At 33.3% G+C, this 21,050-nt stretch overlaps 1 protein-coding gene across 1 annotated transcript in view; it reads left to right on the forward strand.

Annotated features, from left to right (window-relative positions):
• LRBA (LPS responsive beige-like anchor protein) overlaps positions 1-21,050 on the forward strand; it is a 730,439-nt gene that overhangs the window by 297,696 nt on the left and 411,693 nt on the right. The window contains 1 exon segment of the mRNA XM_041738215.1: positions 2,091-2,199. Coding sequence (XP_041594149.1) covers positions 2,091-2,199 — 109 coding nt within the window.

The raw sequence follows: 21,050 nt of genomic DNA on the forward strand, positions 1-21,050 counted from the left end.
GAAAACAAATGACTTTAAAGAAAAATAAATGAACCCTTAGGAGAATAGATGGGAGATAAGATAGTTTTGTGACAATATCCCTTTAGGCAATTTCCTATCCAGGTGCTGACTTCTAAGTGTCTACCTAATAGGAGTCATTCTTTCCTGGTTGAGAAACTTCAGTGGAGAGGACTTGTGACAGATGAATTCTTTTGGGAGACTTTACTTCTAGGCAGATAAGGGAGTTTCAGAAAAAAAGACTCTTCATAGTGTTATATTCTGGATACTTTCACTTTTATTGTTAAAAGGTGTTTTTTTGGGGGTATAGTGTTCTTAGCTGCTTTTTTTGTTTAGCACTTGATAGAGGTTATTGCATTCTTATCTGGCTTCCATCAGTCTTATTCTTGTTCTTTTGAAAGGGGGGAAAGGGGAGTGCCCTTACCTCTTCCATTTTCTCCCTCTCTCTGGCTGCCATTAAGATTTTTTTCCTCTGACAGTTTTATTATGATTTGACTAGGTGTGGTATTCTTTGATCCTACTTGGAGTTTGTAACACTTCAACATATGGCTCAATGTTTTTTCCCCCCAGTTTTCAAAAAATGTTGCCCATTATCTCTTCAGATATTGTTCTTTTTGAATTATTTGTCTTCTTTCCTTACTTCAGATGTGTTCATGTTAGACCTTTTTATCATGTTCTGTGTATCTGTTATTTATTTTTCTTACCATGCTTCTGTTTAGTTGTCATTGACCTATTCTTCAGTTAAGTACTTCTTTATTTGAGTTTAATATTAATAAGCTGGTAAATATATTCTTAATTTCATGTTTGTTTTGTTGAGTAGTTTGTTTTTTTTTTTTTAATTTATGATAGTCACAGAGAGAGAGAGAGAGAGAGAGAGAGAGAGAGAGGCAGAGACACAGGCGGAGGAAGAAGCAGGCTCCATGCACCGGGAGCCTGATGTGGGATTCGATCCCGGGTCTCCAGGATCGTGCCCTGGGCCAAAGGCAGGCGCCAAACCGCTGCGCCACCCAGGGATCCCCTTGTTGAGTGGTTTTAGAGTTTGCAATCTCTACTGGAATTCTTTTTCTTAGAATCTGTTGTCCTGAACTGTAACTACATTTATTTCAGTGTTCAGATATGAAACTTTACTATCTTGATTGTCTAAGTTGGCTTCTGTTTGGTTTTCATTCCTTTATTGTCTCTTGCCATTTCTGTTAACTGGTGATTGACTGTTGGAAATTATATTTAAAATTACAGGGGTAAGTGTAAGTCTGTAGGTGATGATATCTTCCACTAAGGATTTCCTTTGATTTCTGATTAAGAGTTAGACTAGGTGCTGATTATGTTAATTTAGGACTGAGTTGTTTCAAAGCTAGAGAGTTTTAAATATTTGTGAGAGGTTGTCCTATTTCATTTGTTTGGAATAGAGTTCTCCTGTATTGGTATGTTTATTTTTCTTCTCATCTTGTGAGATTTTGAAATTTTTGTTTCGCTTTTTGGCTTTCACATAATCTAAGTACAACTCACTATAATGTTGTTTGAGAGTCTGTTTTTGTGTCTCTGAGGTCTGGTCTGTTCTATTTCCTAAGATATACTTGGGTTCCTTCTCTAAGTCTGGATAATCTACTAGGATCCCTCTACCCTGACAGTTTATAACATTCAATTTTTGTCTCCCTAGCTCGCTCTGTAAGACTGTTTCTGTTTAGCTTCTCTATTTCCACCTGTGAAAAGTAAATGTTTCAATGAGAAAAGTCATGCTGAATGTCTTCTGTGTGCTTTCTTCTCTAAGATCTTGGCTCCTTAAATCGTGGCTGCCTTGTAAACTCTCCAGTACCTTAAAAAAGACTAAAACACAAATTTAATCTAGCAGTTTTAGTTTTTGTTGGATAGCTAGTTGGATAAAAGCTATTCTGCTATTGCCAGAAGGATAACTTTTTGCTGTTATATCCTTTAATTATTTAGAGTGACATAATGTCATTTCATTGGATATGATGACAGAAGAGGAGAGTAAACATCCTTTCCTTCCCCAAATAACAAGATACATTGACTTTGAGCAGTGATTAATCATATGGGTGTATACATTTATTCATTTGACAGTATTCATCTCTTTATAGGTTGCTTAGCCAAACAATGAAGGATCATCTAGTAAGAGTAGCAAATGAAGCTGAATTTATCCTGAGCAGGCAACGAGCAGAGGATATTCACAGACATGCAGAATTTGAGGTAGGTGAAACATGGTTGGTTTGAGGAAATTGCCATTTTTAATGGTAACTGTGGGAAACTGCGTAGGTAAAATGGTCTAAGCAAACATATATAATCAAAAAATTTCATATTTTTGAGAGTCATGGGGAATTCTGGAAAGATAGTAGTATAGTTATCTGTAGCACTCTGTTCTCAACTCCATTTTATCTACAAATTCCTCATGACAGCTTCTGTGTTTGGTTGACCTCATCTTAACCATATAAGTGGGTTTTGGCTCAAAAATTCCAGTAATGTGAGTAGTGAAGGACTTCTCTCCTCTCTGGGCAAGACAGAGCTAGTTAACCAGAAATGACAACCAAGCAGAAGAAAAATTGCTTTGGTAGAGAAAAGATATTCCAGGTTTTAGGGAGAAGCTGAAACTTAAGTTCATGAAGTTTCTTTACCCTTGAGGTTTGAGACCATGCTAACATTTGTAGCTGAGGAAATGAGGGAGCATACAGCTTTTTTGTTTGGTTTTGAGTCCTCACAGAGGGGAACAGTGACAGACTCATCTTGGGGACCACTACTTATCTTGGCAGTTGCGCATGAACACATGCAATAAATGTGAATTCACAGGGGGAATTGAATGGTGCTGTGGCTATATAAATTATCAAAATTCACACCTAAAATGAAGTAGAAAATTTGACACATTTACTAAGAATTAAAAAAGTTAAAAAGTACCATTTGAATTGTTTAGAAAATGTTATAGCAGTTAATTCAGATGTTGCTGATTGTTCTGATACAATAAAAAAAGATGCACTCCCAGAAATTTTATACAACTGTCACAACATGAAAAAGACACTGGAAAAATAAACTCTAGAAGACCAATTTCATGTAAGAATATGGGTATGAAATTCTAACTAAAACTTGAACCAACAATTTAACAATATAAGGAAAGAATTATATAGTGTGACTACTTAGAATTTACTCATGGAATCTAAAGATGGTTTAATATTAAGATATTTACCTACAAAATAAATTATCAACAAATTAAAAATTGAAACTTATGTGAAGGTATCAATAAATGTAGAAGGAAGCCAATGATAAATTTTAACAACTAGCCCTAATAAAACAGAAAAATAGGTATATAACAGTCTGAATATGATAAACTTTACTAAACATTTTAAATGGAGAAAGCTATTTTTATTAAAATCAGAAAAAAGTGATACCTACTGTCATTATAACATAAAATTTCTTGAATGTTTTGTAAGCGTAAAATATAGTTAATGTAAATGCAAGAAAAGAAGACATAATAAGAATTTCAATGTCAATGTTACCCAGGGCAATTTACATGTTTAATGCAATCCCTATCAAAATACCATGGACTTTCTTCAGAGAGTTAGAACGAATTATTTTAAGATTTGTGTAGAATCAGAAAAGACCCCGAATAGCCAGGGGAATTCTAAAAAAGAAAACCATAGCTGGGGGCATCACAATGCCAGATTTCAGGTAGTACTACAAAGCTGTGGTCATCAAGACAGTGTGGTACTGGCACAAAAACAGACACATAGATCAATGGAACAGAATAGAGAACCCAGAAGTGGACCCTCAACCTTGTGGTCAACTAATATTCGATAAAGGAGGAAAGACTATCCACTGGAAGAAAGTCTCTTCAGTAAATGGTGCTGGGAAAATTGGACATTCACATGCAGAAGAATGAAATTAGACACTCTCTTTCACCATACACAAAGATAAACTCAAAATGGATGAAAGATCTAAATGTGAGACAAGACTCCATCAAAATCATAGAGGAGAACACAGGCAACACCCTTCTTGAACTCGGCCACAGTAACTTCTTGCAAGATACATCCACGAAGGCAAAAGAAACAGAAGCAAAAATGAACTATTGGGACTTCATCAAGATAAGAAGCTTTTGCACAGTAAAGGATACAGTCAACAAAACTAAAAGACAACCTACAGAATGGGAGAAGATATTTGCAAATGACGTACCAGATAAAGGGCTAGTTTCCAAGATCTATAAAGAACTTATTAAACTCAACACCAAAGAAACAAACAATCCAGTCATGAAATGGGCAAAAGACATGAAGAGAAATCTCACAGAGGAAGACATAGACATGGCCAACAAGCACATGAGAAAATGCTCTGCATCACTTGCCATCAGGGAAATACAAATCAAAACCACAATGAGATACCACCTCACACCAGTGAGAACTGGGAAAATTAACAAGGCAGGAAACCACAAATGTTGGAGAGGATGCAGAGAAAAGGGAACCCTCTTATACTGTTGGTGGGAATGTGAAATGATGCAGCCACTCTGGAAAACTGTATGGAGGTTCCTCAAAGAGTTAAAAATAGACCTGCCCTACGACCCAGCAATTGCACTGTTGGGGATTTACCCCAAAGATACAGATGCAATGAAATGCCACGACACCTGCACCCCAATGTTTCTAGCAGCAATATCCACAATAGCCAAACTGTGGAAGGAGCCTCGGTGTCCATCGAAAGATGAATGGATAAAGAAGATGTGGTTTATGTATACAATGGAATATTGTATACAATATTAATGGCTGTACTCAGCCATTAGAAATGACAAATACCCACCATTTGCTTCAACGTGGATGGAACTGGAGGGTATTATGCTGAGTGAAGTAAGCCAATCAGAGAAGGATAAACATTATATGTTCTCATTCATTTGGGGAATATAAAAAATAGTGAAAGGGAATATAAGGGAAGGGAGAGGAAATGTGTGGGAAATATCAGAAAGGGAGACAGAACATAAAGACTCCTAACTCTGGGAAATGAACTAGGGGTGGTGGAAGGGGAGGAGGGCAGAAGAGGTGGGGGTTAATGGGTGACGGGCACTGAGGGGGGCACTTGACGGGATGAGCACTGGGTGTTATTCTGTATGTTGGTAAATTGAACACCAATAAAAAATAAATTTATTAAAAAGAATTTCAGATTGCTAATGCTATGGTACAGGAAAAATCTAAGAGATTCTTAAACATTTTTCTACTAGAATTAATAGGGACTTTAGTAAAATTATTGGCTGTAAGATCAATGTGCAAAAAATTGTATCATTTGATGACTGGGCAGCAGTGGTCAGTGTAAATGGAAATCAATAATAAAGTCTGTTTACAGTTAAGAGAAAAATACTGTTTTGGGTCACATTCTATAAGAATGAAGTTACTGTTTGGAACAAAACTATAAAAGCTTAATACAAAACAAAATATAAACTACTAGAAAGTCATTCTATGCTGGATTGTATCTGTTGCTCTGTGTGTGTGTGTGTGTGAGAGAGAGAGAGAGAGAGAGAATCATTGTTTTATTTTGAAATAAATGGTTACTGATAGAAAGGTTCTGAGTAGTACAAGAGCTATTCACCCTTCTCCTTGTTTCTGTGATCTTAAAGTTCTATTACATTTGCTTTTCTCCCCCTTTTTCTGTTTTTCTGAATTTGAGAGCAAGGTGAAGTCAGAGGGATCTTCTATTTTTAATTTTTTCAGTGAGAATTTCCTATGCCTTTTTTCTGTTTTAATTCTACAGTTATTAAATCAGAAAATTAACGTTGGTTATAACCTGTATAACACTAGTTATTATTTAATCCACAGTCCTTATTCATGTTTTCTCAGTTGTCTCCATAATGACCTTTATAGTCAAAATTGAATAATTTTAATGTCACAAAACTGTCAGTTTTTCTCACATATGTAGTCAGTGCAATATCCATTAGCATACCACTCATTAGAAAAACAGTGGAGTAATTTGATACTTAAATATCCTTTTAAAAATATCCAAATATTAAGTGCTTCCCAATTATATATTCAGATATCTAAATATCCAGTTCATATGGGAAAATAAATGCCTTTATATAGCCCTAAGATTTATGAAAAAGAATACTGAAGATGTACTTGCCTTTCCAGATATACAGTACTAATTAGTATTATAAAAGACAGCATATACAAAAAAAATCTTCCCTGTGAAATAATGAAAGATGACATAGTACATGTAATTGGGAAATATTTGGAAAACTATAAAAGTGGAAATAGGGTATATGAGGGAAAATTCTAAAGAAGACAGATGCTTAGCAAGTGTAAAATTTAACAGCTGTTACTACACATAACACTATAAACTGAGGAAAGGTATCAGCAGCATGTGAAGACATAATGGAGTATGGAAAGATTGATAAACTAATATGTTCATTATATTATTAATTTTTATTAAATGATAAGAGAAAAATAACCCAAAGATTCAGAGAATTTGAATAAGAATTTCATTGAAGAATGTAAGTAACCAGTAATATATAAAATGATAAAAACAAATATTCAAGGAAATGTAAACTTCAGAAATCATGATCTTTCATTTCTTTATTCTTAGATTGGGATAAAGTAATGAGTAATAAGTAAATATAGTGATGTACTGCTGAAGGAGGTAGTGTAGGTGGTCAGTGGTATTTTTTTTTATGTTTTTAGTGGTAATATACATTTTAAATGTTATAGTAAGGCATTCTGGCCATATGTATTTTGATAATTATATAGACACACAAATACTCATTGGCCCACTAATCCTATTCTATCAATATATCTTTTGGAAATATAAAGTATAAGTATATAAGGATATACGAAGACGGCTCTTTATTTGCAGCTTTGTATGTAATCTAAGAGTTACATACAAAGCTCTAACAGAAGGAAAGGTCTCTGTACAGAAAAACCCAGTAGTTTCTCAAAGAACAAGAAGTTTATAAATTATGAAAAAGATTACCTGGTCAGTGGCATATTTTTTTTTATATAAGAGGTTTATTCATGCAATTGTTTTTTAAATTGCATATTTCAATTCACAGCCCATTATGAAAGCTGAGGACATTAGTCCTCTCATATTTTTTCATTATTTTTCTGTTCACTCTCAAAATTTTAAAGTTGTACTTTAATTTTCATGTTGTCTAAATATATAACATTCATGTTTTACAATCACAATTCTTTTTTTATTGGTGTTCAATTTGCCAACATATAGCATATCACCCAATGCTCATCCCGTCAAGTGCCCCACTCAGTGCCCATCACCCAGTGACCCCAACCACCTGCCCACCTCCCTTTCACCACCCCTTGTTCATTTCCCAGAATTAGGAGTCTTTCATGTTCTGTCACCCTCTGTGATATTTTCACTCCTTTCCCGTTTATTCCCTTTCACTATTTTTTATATTCCCCAAATGAATGAGACCATATAATGTTTGTCCTTCTCCGATTGACTTATTTCAATCAGCATAGTACCCTCCAGTTCCATCCACATTGAAGCAAATGGTGAGTATTTTTCGTTTCTAATGGCTGAGTAGTATTCCATAGTATATATAGACCACAGCTTCTTTATCCATTCATCTTTCGATGGACATCGAGGCTCCTTCCACAGTTTGGCTATTGTGGACATTGCTGCTATACACATTGGGGTGCAGGTGTCCCGGCATTTCACTGCATCTGTGTCTTTGGGGTAAATCCGCAGCAGTGCAATTGCTGGGTCGTAGGGCAGGTCTATTTTTAACTCTTTGAGGAACCTCTACACAGTTTTCCAGAGTCGCTGTACCCGTTCCCATTCCTACCAACAGTGCAAGAGGGTTCCCCTTTCTCCACATCCTCTCCAACATTTGTGGTTTCCTGTCTTGTTAATTTTCCCCATTCTCACTGGTGTGAGGTGGTATCTCATTGTGGTTTTGATTTGTATTTCCCTGATAACAAGGGGTGCAGAGCTTTTTCTTATGTGTTTGTTGGCCATGTCTATGTCTTCCTCTGTGAGATTTCTCTTCATGTCTTTTGCCCATTTCATGACTGGATTGTTTGTTTCTTTGGTGTTGAGTTTAATAAGTTCTTTATAGATCTTGGAAACTAGCCCTTTATCTGGTACGTCATTTGCAAATATCTTCTCCCATTCTGTAGGTTGTCTTTTAGTTTTGTTGACTGTATCCTTTGCTGTGCAAAAGCTTCTTATCTTGATGAAGTCCCAATAGTTCATTTTTGCTTTTGTTTCCCTTGCCTTCATAGATGTATCTTACAAGAAGTTGTTGTGGCCGAGTTCAGAAAGGGTGTTGCCTGTGTTCTTCTCTAGGATTTTGATGGATTCTTGTATCACATTTAGATCTTTCATCCATTTTGAGTTTATCTTTGTGTCTGGTGTAAGAGAATGGTCCAATTTCATTCTTCTGCATGTGACTGTCCAATTTTCCCAGCACCATTTATTGAAGAGACTGTCTTTTTTCCAATGGATAGTCTTTCCTCCTTTATCGAATATTAGATGACCGTACATTTCAGGGTCCACTTCTGGGTTCTCTATTCTGTTCCATTGATCTATGTGTCTGTTTTTGTGCCAGTACCACACTGTCTTGATGATCACAGCTTTGTAGTACAACCTGAAATCTGGTATTGTGATGCCCCCAGCTCTGGTTTTCTTTTTTAAAATTCCCCTGGCTATTCGGGGTCTTTTCTGATTCCACACAAATCTTAAGATGATTTGTTCCAACTCTTTGAAGAAAGTCCATGGTGTTTTGATAGGATACAATCACAATTCTGATAGTACTTGAGCGATTGAAAATATTTAAGTGGATTCAGTACTCCCCTTCTATTAGTCACAGTTTCTTAATTCCAGCCCTCAATTGATTTGCTTCTATTCTGTCTGATATTTCTTTATTTGCCCATGAAGTTCATCTTCTTATGAACTAAGTAATGGCTCAGTATTGAACATCATTTATCAAATTTTCTTGGAACATGGTCTTTTGTTATTATCTGCAAATTCACATTTTCTCTTCCGTTCTTGAAATTAGATTTGAAATATTTAGTGTTTTTTCACTTTTATTTTTTCTTTAGTTAGCAACATAATCAGTCAGATATGTCTTTTTGGCTTATCAGTTAATTCTTTTTTTACTTTCTTTGATCTCTAGCCATCAGTAATTAAAATTTTAGTGTTTCATTTTGTTCCTGATGTTTGTAATTTATTTGTCTCTAATGATTATATTTTGTTTTTATTTAGGACTTCAACTTTTTATTTTGTTCACTTATTTTAACTTTTATTTTTGTGTGTTTATTGTATTTTTGTTATTTTCATTTGAAGATAATCATGGGGTATTTCCTTTTTTTGTTACATTCTCTCAGGATTCATAGTCATTTGTATAGAATCTTTCAGTTTTACATAAAAATTTTGTTATTTAGTTTATTTTTTTATGTATTCATGGATTGGTGATACATCTTTGTATCACTACCATGCTTTTATTTTTCATCTTGTTTACGCTAATAATGTTCTTCTTAGATAGTCTGTTGGTTTAGACAAACAATATCTTCATGATTTCTTCCCTTCTCTCCACTATATATAAAGCTAATTTTTTCTCTTTCTGAACTATAGTCTGATTCTTGCAATATCATTATCTGATATTATACAGCTTATCATGAAGAGAGGGAGAGATCTTTGAAATAGGCGAGTAGGTTTTCTTAGCACACTTAAGTTTATATTCTTTTGTAGGGTTTTAACAATCTTCTGCCAAGTTTGTTCCATCTTATTAGAAGCTATGGACAGTTCTCATCAGGGAAAAATATGATTAGGTTTTAAATAATTATCCATCATTTCAGAAAGTAATCTTGAGTCTATTTCTGTCCTGGGAAGTCAGCCCTATATTTTTTGCTTCCTTGCTTCATGCTTCATCAGTTTTTACACTGTAGGTTTTTATAGCATCTTCAATTAGAAGATGCAAGGAATAGCAATACCTCCTCAGTTTGTTTCTCTCCATATATGAAGGTGTTAAGAACATTTCGCAGAATTTTGTCAAATGAAGAGTGTTGCTTTGGGCAAGTGGGACATGGTTAAGAACTAAACTTTGCTGCACCCTTAGCCCTAGTTCCAGTAGGTTTATTTTCTTCATGGCAACCAATGATTTAATATTTGGTGCTGTATGTTATATTCTTTTTGTTGCTTGATTATTAAAAACTTTATTAAGTTTCCTTTTTTTTTGCTTATAAATTTTTTGTTTGCTAATTTTTTAGAAATAGAAGAAAAAAGTTCTTAATTGCCATTTCAGCCTATCATTCTAACCTGTATCTTATTTCTTAGTGTCCTTTCTAATTGATATGGAGAAGTTACTTTGTAACTCTGTTGAGATTGTAGTTCATTCTTTAAAAAATTTTTTTAGTTTTGATGGTAGTTGTGTTATGTATGTTCTTATGTATATGAATGAGAGAGAATGAGGAAGGAGAAAACATGGAATTGAAGAGGGAAAATACTTCTAAAACACTGTTATGCAAGAGAAGAAAGTGATTGGACTGAGACTGTATGTGTGTATGTGCATGTGCACACGTTTACACATGCACACAGATCAGATGAGAAATATGGTGACAACAGTAGCTCATACTGTGTGAGTCCTTTATGTTGTGTGAAGAACTGTTGTGGATGCTTTGTAGGTTTCAACTAATTTAATCCTTACAGTAAATCCCTGAAGTAGAACTGTTATCTCTCATTTTATGACTGAGAAAACAGCATAAAAAGGAGATAACCCATAGTTAAAACTAGAATCCAGATCTAGACAATTTATCTCTTAATCTGAAATCTATGTATTTAGCTCAGATTTTATTAGATTTCTGTAGAATGTGTAAATAGGATTTAATCTTTGTCAAATACAGCAGCTTTATTCTGAGCTATTTAGTTTTATACTTTATCTAGTACAGTTTTTCATTTTAATCTTTATCTTCTTGTTATGATTTGCAATATTGTATAGTAATATAAAACATAATAATATACTGAAATAGAAACAAATATTTCTAAACAAATTTTATTATTAAATTTTTAATAGAGAAAATGTATTTATTCAGATGTTCCGTATGAGATTCAAGAGACCAAACATGTATTTTTTTAAATACTAGTCTTATTTTCATAAAAAAATAATTCCTTTTGTTTATATAAAAAAATCCAATTAACTGAGGCATACCCATGTGTCATATATTTCTAACTATATTGCTCTTAAATCCTCAAAAATGTTGTATATGATGCATATTTTTTCCCAGACAGCTTATATTCTAAAGGTTATCTATATTCAGCCTTGAATTCATGCTATGCAGTCTTTAATGATACACCTGAACTTTATCTACTGCTAGTTACTTCCTCCTGCAAAAAGAGATGTTGTCATATATTTAATATACCATTTGTGGTTGTAAAATAGCTGACTTGTTTCATTTATTATAAGTGGATTGGTGACACTGTAGATCTGAAATGCACATCCCTTTAGTTCATTGCATGATTATGAATGGAGTGGGGGTATCCTTGGTATCTTCTGCTTTGATTTATGTAGATTTTCCTTAAGTGTCATGACATCATTGATTAGGTGTACATCTTAACTTCATTTCTTAATCTTAACAGCAGTAAAAGGAATGTTTATTAAAATTTATCTTGTGCAAAACATTGAACCCTGTTTATAAAACAGGGTTTATGGTATAGGTATTGGGTATACAGTTTTTACAACAACATTTTTAAAAAAAAATTTGTCTATCAAAGTAGTTTATTTAAACTCATGACAGATTTGTAAAACTTGTAATTGATTTTGTCACATAATAATTTAATTTTTAGGTATCAGTGGAAATTAAAATCCACTTCAGTAAGAATTTCTTAATATCTTTTTGACTAATGTTCCTTTGTTTTGTATACCATATGATAAAACTCACTTAATTTCAATGAAACTGCAAACTAGTGGCCAGTCAGCTTTTTGAAGTAATAAAAACAGATGTTTTTGTGAAAAAAAGGCCATGAAAAGACTTGATTCTTAATACAGCAATCTATGTATTTTTTCTTTTTGTAACAAAAAACATATTCTATTTATATTTTTATTTTAGATGGAGGATTTAAATATATTCTAGCATTAGTGAATCATTGAAGTGTTTGCTTTTGAAATAATATATTGTTCAACATATGCTTCACAGTTCTGAAGGGATATGAAACAGATTTGAAAATGTAATATTAGAGACCTAAACTACCAATTTTAAGGTTAATTATGATGAATTATCCAATTTATCTTTTCAATTTTTTTATCTTTGCTGTTTTTTTGGATTAATGGTCACTTCCGTTATTTGAAATAAATATTTTTTTCTAGTTATAAAAGTGATCCATGTTTATTATAGAAAGCTTAGATAATAATGAAAAACATAATGAAATATTATGCATTGTCTAGGTTTAACATCTGTTTATTTGTTTCCTTTTTAACTTTAAAAAAATATTTTATGTATTAATTCATGAGAGATACGGGGAGGGGGGTGGTGGAGAGAGAGAGAGAGAGAGAGAGACAGAGGCAGAGACACAGGCAGAGGGAATAGCAGGCTCCATGCAGGAAGCCTGATGCGGGACTTGATCCTAGGTCTCCAGGATCAGGCCCTGGGCTGAAGGCAGCGCTAAACCACTGAGCCACCTGGGCTGCCCTCTTTTTAACTTTAACTTGAAAAAATTATAGACTTATAAGAGGTTGCAAAAGTATTCAAGCAGTCTTATTGTCTTATTGTCTTTTTAAAACACATATACTAATCTACTCATTTACTTAAAATTGCCATTCACCAAATTAGACTCCTAAGGAGATTTTTAAAAATTCAACATTACCTATTGATGAACATTTTGGTTTCTTCCCTATACTGGCTATTATACATAATGCTGCTATAGACATAGGGTACACATATCTTTTCGAATTAGTGTTCTTGATTTTTTTAGTATATACCCACTAGCAGAATTACTGGATCATATGGTATTTTTATTTTTAATACTTTCAAAACCTTCATACTGTTTTCCTCAGTAGCTGTACCAATATACATTGGTGGCAACAGTGCTGTGGGTTCCTTTTTCTTCATATTCTTGTCAACACTTGTTTGTTTCCTTTTGCCTTTTTGGTTTTAGCTGTTCTGGTAGGTGTATACCTCATTGTGAGTTTGATTTGCATTTTCCTGATGGTTAGTGATGTTGAGCATTGTTTCATGTGTCCTTGGCCGTCTGTAATGTCTTCTTTAGATAAAAGTCTATTCAGGTTGTCTGCCTATTTTTTACTCAGATTTTTTTTTTTTGTATTGAATTTTGTAGTTCTTCATATAGTTGGATATTAACTTCTTATTGGACACATCAATTGCAAATATCTTCTCCTTTTCAGAAGGTTGCCTTTTTGTTTTATTGATGATTTCATTAGCTGTGTGAAAGCTTCTTCCTTTGGTATAATCCCAATAGTTTATTTTTGCTTTTGCTTCCCTTGTCGTGGGAGATATATCTAGAAAAATGTTGCTTAGTCCAATGTGAGAGAAATTACCACCTGTTGTTCTTTTCTAGGAGTCTTATGGTTTCAGGTCTTACGTGTAGGCCTTTAATGCATTTTGAGTTTATTTTTGTGTATGTTGCAAGATAATAGAATAATCCATTTTTATTCTTTTGCATGTGGCTGTCCAGTTTTCCCAACACCATTTATTGAAGAGAGTGTCTTTTCCCCTTTGTATATTCTTGCCTCCTCTGTCATAGATAATTGACTGTATAAGCGTGGATTTATTTCTGGGCTCTCTCTTCTGCTCCATTGGTCTATGTGTCTCTTTGTGTCAGTACTATACTGGTTTGATTTACTACAACTTTGTAGCATATCTTAAAATCTGAGAATGTAATACCTCCAGCTTTGTTCTTCTTTCTCAAGATTGCTTTGGGTCTTTGGGGTCTTTTGTGGTACCATACAAATTTAATATTACTTGTTCTAGTTTTATGAACAATGCTTATTAGTATTTTGATAAGGATTGCATTGAATGCATAGATTGCATTGGGTAGTATGGACACTTTAGCAGTGTTAGATCTTCTAATCCATGAATTTCTGTTATCGTCATCTTGAATTTCTTTCATCAGTGTTTTAGTTTTCAGGGTACAGGTCTTTCACATCCTGGTTAGGTTTATTCCTAGGAGTTTTATTCTTTTTTTTTATTCTTTCATGTGTCTTTGGCCATCTGTAATGTCTTCTTTTTGATGAGACTATAAATGGGATTATTTTCTTAATTTCTCTTCCTGCTACTTTGTTATTGGTGTATAGAAATGCTACCAATTTCTGGGTATTAATTTTGTATGCTGCGACTTTACTGAATTCGTGTATTGAATAGTTGTGATGGTGTTTTGGAGGAGTCTTTAGGTTTTATATATGTAGTATCATGCCATCTGCAAAGAGTGACAGTTTAGCTTCTCCCTTGACAGTATGAATGCACCTTCTTTGTTTTTGGTGTCTGATTGCTGTGGCTAGGACTTCTAATACTGTGTTGAAAGAAAGTGGTGAGAGTGGGCATTCTTTTCTTCTTCCTGATCTTAGAGGAAAGGCTCTCCGTGTTTTACCAACCAGTATTGTGTCAGAGGTGAGTATTTCATATCTTTACCCACATATGAAATACTCATATTTATATGAATAGGAGTGCAGTTTTGCAACTTGCAACAATTTGGATGGAACTAGAGGGGATTATGCTACATGAAATAGGTCAAAGAAAGAAAAATAGCACATGATTTTACTTCCATGCAGACTCTAAGAAGCAAAACAAATGAACAAACAAACCAAGAAACACGCTCTAAAACAGAATAAAGTGGTGGTTACTAGAGAGTAGATATTTGGGGGATCTTTGAAATAGATGAGGGAATTAAGAGATATGAACTTTAAGTTATAAAAGAAATAAGTCACAGAGATGTAAAGTACAACATAGGTAATATTGTCAGTAACCTCTTATTAACTTTGTATGGTAACAGATGATGACTACACCTACTGTGGAGAGCTCTGAGCAATGTTTAGAATTGTCAAATCAAGTTATATACACCTGGCGCTAATACAACACTGTTTGTCAGTTAAGCTTCAATAATAATAAAAATTCTGATATTAAAAAATTTATATATGCAGTTTGTCATTCATGAAATATTTTTGAAAACATTTATAATTGCTATATGATGTTTCCTAATACAAACATGTAATAAGTGATTGTAACATTCATTATCCTTAGATACTTAAATTCTATATTCTTTCTCCTATAAAGAAAATTTTGAAGAATATCAATGTTCATAACCTTTTACTCGCATTTCTGAGTTTTTACGTGAGCTGATTTCATTTAAGTGAAATCTGGTATTTGAGTTCGTTTGAGTATCTTAATACCTACTTAGCTACTTCTTTTGAAAACTTTTCATCTGATACACTTTTCACAATTCACTGTACTATCTCCATAATTGAATAGCTTTCAGTTTGATAAATTGTTTTTATTACTAGTGAGTTTGAACAGTGCTTCATATAATGGGACTAATATTCTTCATATATCTTTTTTTTAAAGATTTTATTATTCATGAGAGACACACACAGTGAGAGAGAGAGAGAGAGAGAGAGAGAGAGAGAGAGAGAGGGGCAGAGACATAGGAGAGGGAGAAGCAGGCTCCATGCAGGGAGCCTGATGTGGGACTTGTCCGGGGTCTCCAGGATCACGCCCTGGGCTGAAGGCAGCGGTAAACCACTGAGCCTTCTGGGCTGCCCTCTTTTATATATCTATTTGTTTTAATTACCTATACAAAAAATATAAATGTTTGTGATTTCTTATTTATGCAATGACTTTGTATTTTGTAGGTATTAACCTTTATTTTATTTTATTTTATTTATTTATTTATTTAAAATTTAGGTTTTTTTTTTTTTTTAATTTTTATTTATTTATGGTAGTCACAGAGAGAGAGAGAGAGGCAGAGACACAGGCGGAGGGAGAAGCAGGCTCCATGCACCGGGAGCCCGATGTGGGATTCGATCCCGGGTCTCCAGGATCGCTCCCTGGGCCAAAGGCAGGCGCCAAACCGCTGTGCCACCCAGGGATCCCTATTTTATTTTTTCATACATTTTCCCACAATTTATTTACTGTTGTCATTATGTTTATTATACATTTATAGTCATTTAAATTTTAATATAATCTAATTCAAAGGATATCCTTTATGATTTTCTTTATTTTTAGGCTAAGTTTTTTCTCATTTTAAGATTATTTAAAGGGCACCTGGTTGGCTTAGTGGTTGAGCATCTGTCTTTGGATCAGATCATGATCCTGGTGTCCTGGGATTGAGTCCTAAATCAGGCTCCCCCAGGAAACCTGCCTCTGTCTCTGCTCTCTCTGTATCACGAATAAGTAAATAAAATCTTTAAAAAAAAATCATTTAAATAGGGAAGCCTGGGTGGCTCAGCGGTTGAACACCTACCGCTGGCTCAGGGCGTGATTCACGGTCTCAGGATTGAGTCCCACTCGGGCTCCCTGCCTGGAGCCTGCTTCTCCTCTGCCTACGTCTCTGCCTTTCTCTCTGTGTGTTTCATGGATAAATAAATAAAATCTTAAAAAAATCATTTAAATATATAAATATTCTTCCAGATTTTCTGTGGATTTAGATCTCAGTTTTAAGTTTTAAAATACCTGAGATATTTTTCTTTGTATTTTATAATACTCTAATTTGATTTTATGGGAATGCTTTAGGCAGTTTTTCTAAAATCATTACATTTTTGGTTAGTGAACCTTTCTTTATATCATATTACAGTCTTGTTTGTTAGGGCTTATTTTAAGTGATTCTACTCTATTTCATACATTGTTATTCCTTATTGCTCTTCATAGTCATTTAGCTAATGTAACACGTTTTTGGTTTTTTTTACTTTCTATTATGAATATTTAAATAAATATATAAAGTAATTATAATTAACACTTATCATTTAGATTTAACAGTTGTAACATTTTGCCACATATGCTTGTTTTGTTTTTTCACTGAAGTGTTTTAAAGCAAATTATAGACTTCATGACAATTGACCATTTAATACTTAAGTATGAATTTCTAAAACATGAGACTACTTCACTGTATAATTACATCATTACGATTTGTACAAAGAAGCAATAAATTACTATTATCTCTAATATCTAGTCTATATTCAGATTTTCCTCCTGGTGCAAAAATGTCATTTTCAGTTACTTGTCCTGATTCAGGATTCATTCAAGGACTGTACATTATAATTAGTCATTAAGTGTCTTTAAGTTTCTTTCTTCTTCTTCTTTTTCTTTTTTGATCAACCAAAACTTAGAGAAAAGTAAAAGTTCTGTACAAGGTAATATAAAAACAAATTTAGTGAGATATAATTTGCATACCATACAGTTCACCCATTTTAATGTACATTTCCTTTGCTTTTTGTGTATTTTGAGTTGTGCCATCCTCACAGATTTTATTATCCTAAAAAGATACCCTCTACCTATTATCAGTCACTCTCCATTCTCTCCATATTTACACAGTTATTCATCTGCTGTCTGTTTCTACAGCTTTGGCCATTCTCGTCATTTCATATAAATGAAATTGTGGTATCATATAATATGTGGTATTTTGTAACTGTTCTTTTATTGCATAATGTTTTCAAGGATCATTCAAGTTGTAGCTCTTCTAGGGATAAAATTAGCTGGGAGCCTGTTGTCTCCTACAAAAGAATAGTTACTTTCTAGAATTTAGTTCATTTTTATTTCTTTGCATTTTGTCATTGTTAGGAGTGGGGCAATAGATTCTTGAAACTTTGATGTATTCTATTAAGCAAAAGACATCTCTATTTTTTTAAACTTTAAAAAAATTGCTAATATATTCATATTTCTAACTATACAAAAGAGGTTATGGGGAAAACTTGATTGCAAGCTTTTCTCATGGGAATCTGCATTTTCACTTTTTTTGGCTTTTTTTCCCAGATATATTCAATATGTGGAATACAAATACACCATATCTTTTTACGCAGATGAATGCATGGTCTACACACTGTTTTTTGCACCTGCTGTTTGTTTTAACTTAAAACTGCATCTTCGCCTTGTCAGTATATCCTGAGCTTCATCTTTTATTTTATATATTAATTGTAGTTTTGTATATCTCTCTGTGTATAGTGATTATTATAATTCTAGTTTCCATAAATAAGTATTTATGTTTTGCCTATTCTTATCAAATTTGGATAGTGCTACAGTTTTGATTTTGTACTCTATTTTGTTGATATATATGTCTGTAGGTGCCTAATGAATTTTTTATTTTACTTTATTAAGATATTTTTATTATGGAATCTGTAATAATGTTATATGTCAATAATTTTTTTAGATTCTCTTATATTGTTAAATCCTAGCAGATTGAGGATTTTTTAAAACATAACCAATTCTTATATTTAAAATGATTTTATAGTTATTCATACGTGATGCTGATCCTTTTGTACATGTACTGTTGTTATAAAATATATAGATTATCTTTTTAAAATTTTTCAAATAGCCAAGCGTTGGACCTACTTATTGATAGTTGATGTTCCTGTTTTCTAATTCATTAGCATTCTTTGGTAACTATAGTTTTCCATTCTTTTGCATTCATTTTGGGTTTTCCCCACCCATTTTTGTTTGTTTGAATACTTAGTTTCACTCCTTTTTAAAGATGATTATAATTCTGAGGACAGCAGTAGTTTCATCCTATTTTTCCCAATATTGTATGTAGAGTTTCTAACTTTGAAATTTATTGAGCATTTGTAATTGGCCTAATGTGACTTTAAATTATATTTAAAGCTTTTTTGTAATTAATCAGACCACAATACTCTGATGTATAACCATGGTAAAATTTCCATTGGGGATTTTTTAAAGGACTCAGAGAAATGGTAAACTAGTAGAGTGTTATTTAAGATGTTAAGTAATAAATTATTGGCTCTCTGAAAACTAAACTTGGATTTGTGTTAAGGATCTGGTAGTAGAGTATAGCATAACAGATTTTTGAAGATGATTTTTTGGAGTTTCTAAATACCAGTCAATCTAGGAGGAATAGATGTATAAATTCATCGTTGTAGACATTTGTATGACCAAAATAACAAGCAATAAAACTGAAAATAGGTTAGAAATAATTTGGATGAAGAATGAAATAATAATATTTAAATATATAAAAATATAAATAAAGGAGGGAAGAATGGAGACTGGAAAGAGTACCAGTTGTCAGTAATGGAACATGTAAAACAAGGTAAAAAAAAAATTATAAACCTAGTATGCTAGCAAGTTAGTAGGAAAATTGAATGCATATGTTACTTGTAACATTATTTATTACTTGAGTACAGTTACTTTAGAAAGCTCCTTTGAAATGAGGCCTATATTTAGAATTTTTTATGTAAATAATTTGCAGAAAACAATCCTGTCATTGGAAATGTCACCAAAGAAGTATAACAGAACAATATTAGAAAATGTCATAATGTCCAAAAGTTAATGAAAAATCAGTAAATAGTGGCATATCCACTTTGTGGAGCATTGAGAATTCATTACAATGCCTATGTTATTAATTTGATTTTTAAAATATAAGATTTAAAATTGACTTCTGGTTATAACTAATGTATGAATATTGTCAAAGTGTAGAATGTCCCTGGAGAAGTAACACAGTTTCTGTTTTGGTATTTTTATTCTTTTACTGAAACCTATTTTTTTCTTATAAATATAAGGTTTTTTTAAAAAAATGGTAACTACGGGTTTGGGTGGAAAAGTGTTAGATTCTGTACCACATTTCACTCAGATAAAAAATAATTTAAATGTTTCTAACCTTAATTACATATTGCCTACCCATGCTCTAATTCCTTGTCAAAGTTATAGTAATTCTTCTAGTCTTCTAGACTTTAAAACTGATCATCACAATACAAGATACATTGGACTTTATCAAAACTAACAATATTTGGAATTTAAAATATAGTATGAAAGAAAAAGTCAATCCACAGAATAGAAGAACATATTCGAAAATCTATTTTTTTAAATATTTTATTTATTCATTCATGAGAGACAGAGAGAGGCAGAGACAAGGCAGAGGGGGAGAAGCAGACTCCATGCAGGGGGCCTGATGTGGGACTCAGTCCCAACACAGGATCACGCCCTGAGCCAAAGGCAGACGCTCAACTGGTAAACCACCCAGATGTCCATGCAAATCTGTCTAATAAGGGTTTAGTGTCTGGAAGATTTAAATAACTTTTATACTTCAGGAATAGTGACTTCATTCCTCCTGCCTCCAGGCAACATGGAAATTATATTTGTCTTGTTCCTTTCCTTCTCCCAGAATACCTTACTCTCTTCCTTGCCATCCTGGGCCTAACGTAATGGCTTTTGCAAAGAAGGGTGGCTTGTGAATGACTGTTTGCCATTAGCAAGGTAGTAACTGGAGAATACACAAATCAGTATTTACAGGCAAATCCATAGAGTGGCTGGCATTCAAGAAGCATGCCCCTTAGGCACTCAAAGGTATCCAAGAAATTTGCACCTGTTGCACCTGTTAAGGATAGCAACTCTTAGTGTGTGCATTGACAACAACCTCAACAAAGCAGTCAGGGCTAATGGGATAAGGAATGTCTCATGCCATATCTATATGCTGTTGTGCATAAGAGATAAAGAAGATGAAGAACCATCAAAAAAGCTGTATATATTGTTTACATAGGTACCTGCCACCAGTTTCAAAAATCTGTGGACCATGTGGATGAGAACTGACTGCAGATTGTCATATAATTGCAGCATTGCTAGATAGATCAAAAAATTATAACACGATTTAAAAATACAGGATCTGAATAGTTATTTCTCCAAGGATGATACACAAATGGCCATAGTAAGCATGTGAAAAGATGCTCAACTTTGCTATTCATTTAGGAAATGAAAATCAAAATCACAGTGAGATATAGTGCAGCCACTTTGATAATGTTTGGCAGTTCCTCATGATTAAAAAGAGTTACCATGAGATCCAGTAATTCTATTCTTAGGTATATATCCAACAGTATTGAAAACATATGTCTACACAAAACCTTGAACGTGAATGTTCATAGCTGCATTATTTGTAATAACCCAAAGTGGAATTAACCTATATGTTTGTTA

This window comes from Vulpes lagopus, chromosome 23 (genome assembly GCF_018345385.1).
Source record: "Vulpes lagopus strain Blue_001 chromosome 23, ASM1834538v1, whole genome shotgun sequence".
NCBI classification, from domain to species: Eukaryota; Metazoa; Chordata; class Mammalia; order Carnivora; family Canidae; genus Vulpes; species Vulpes lagopus.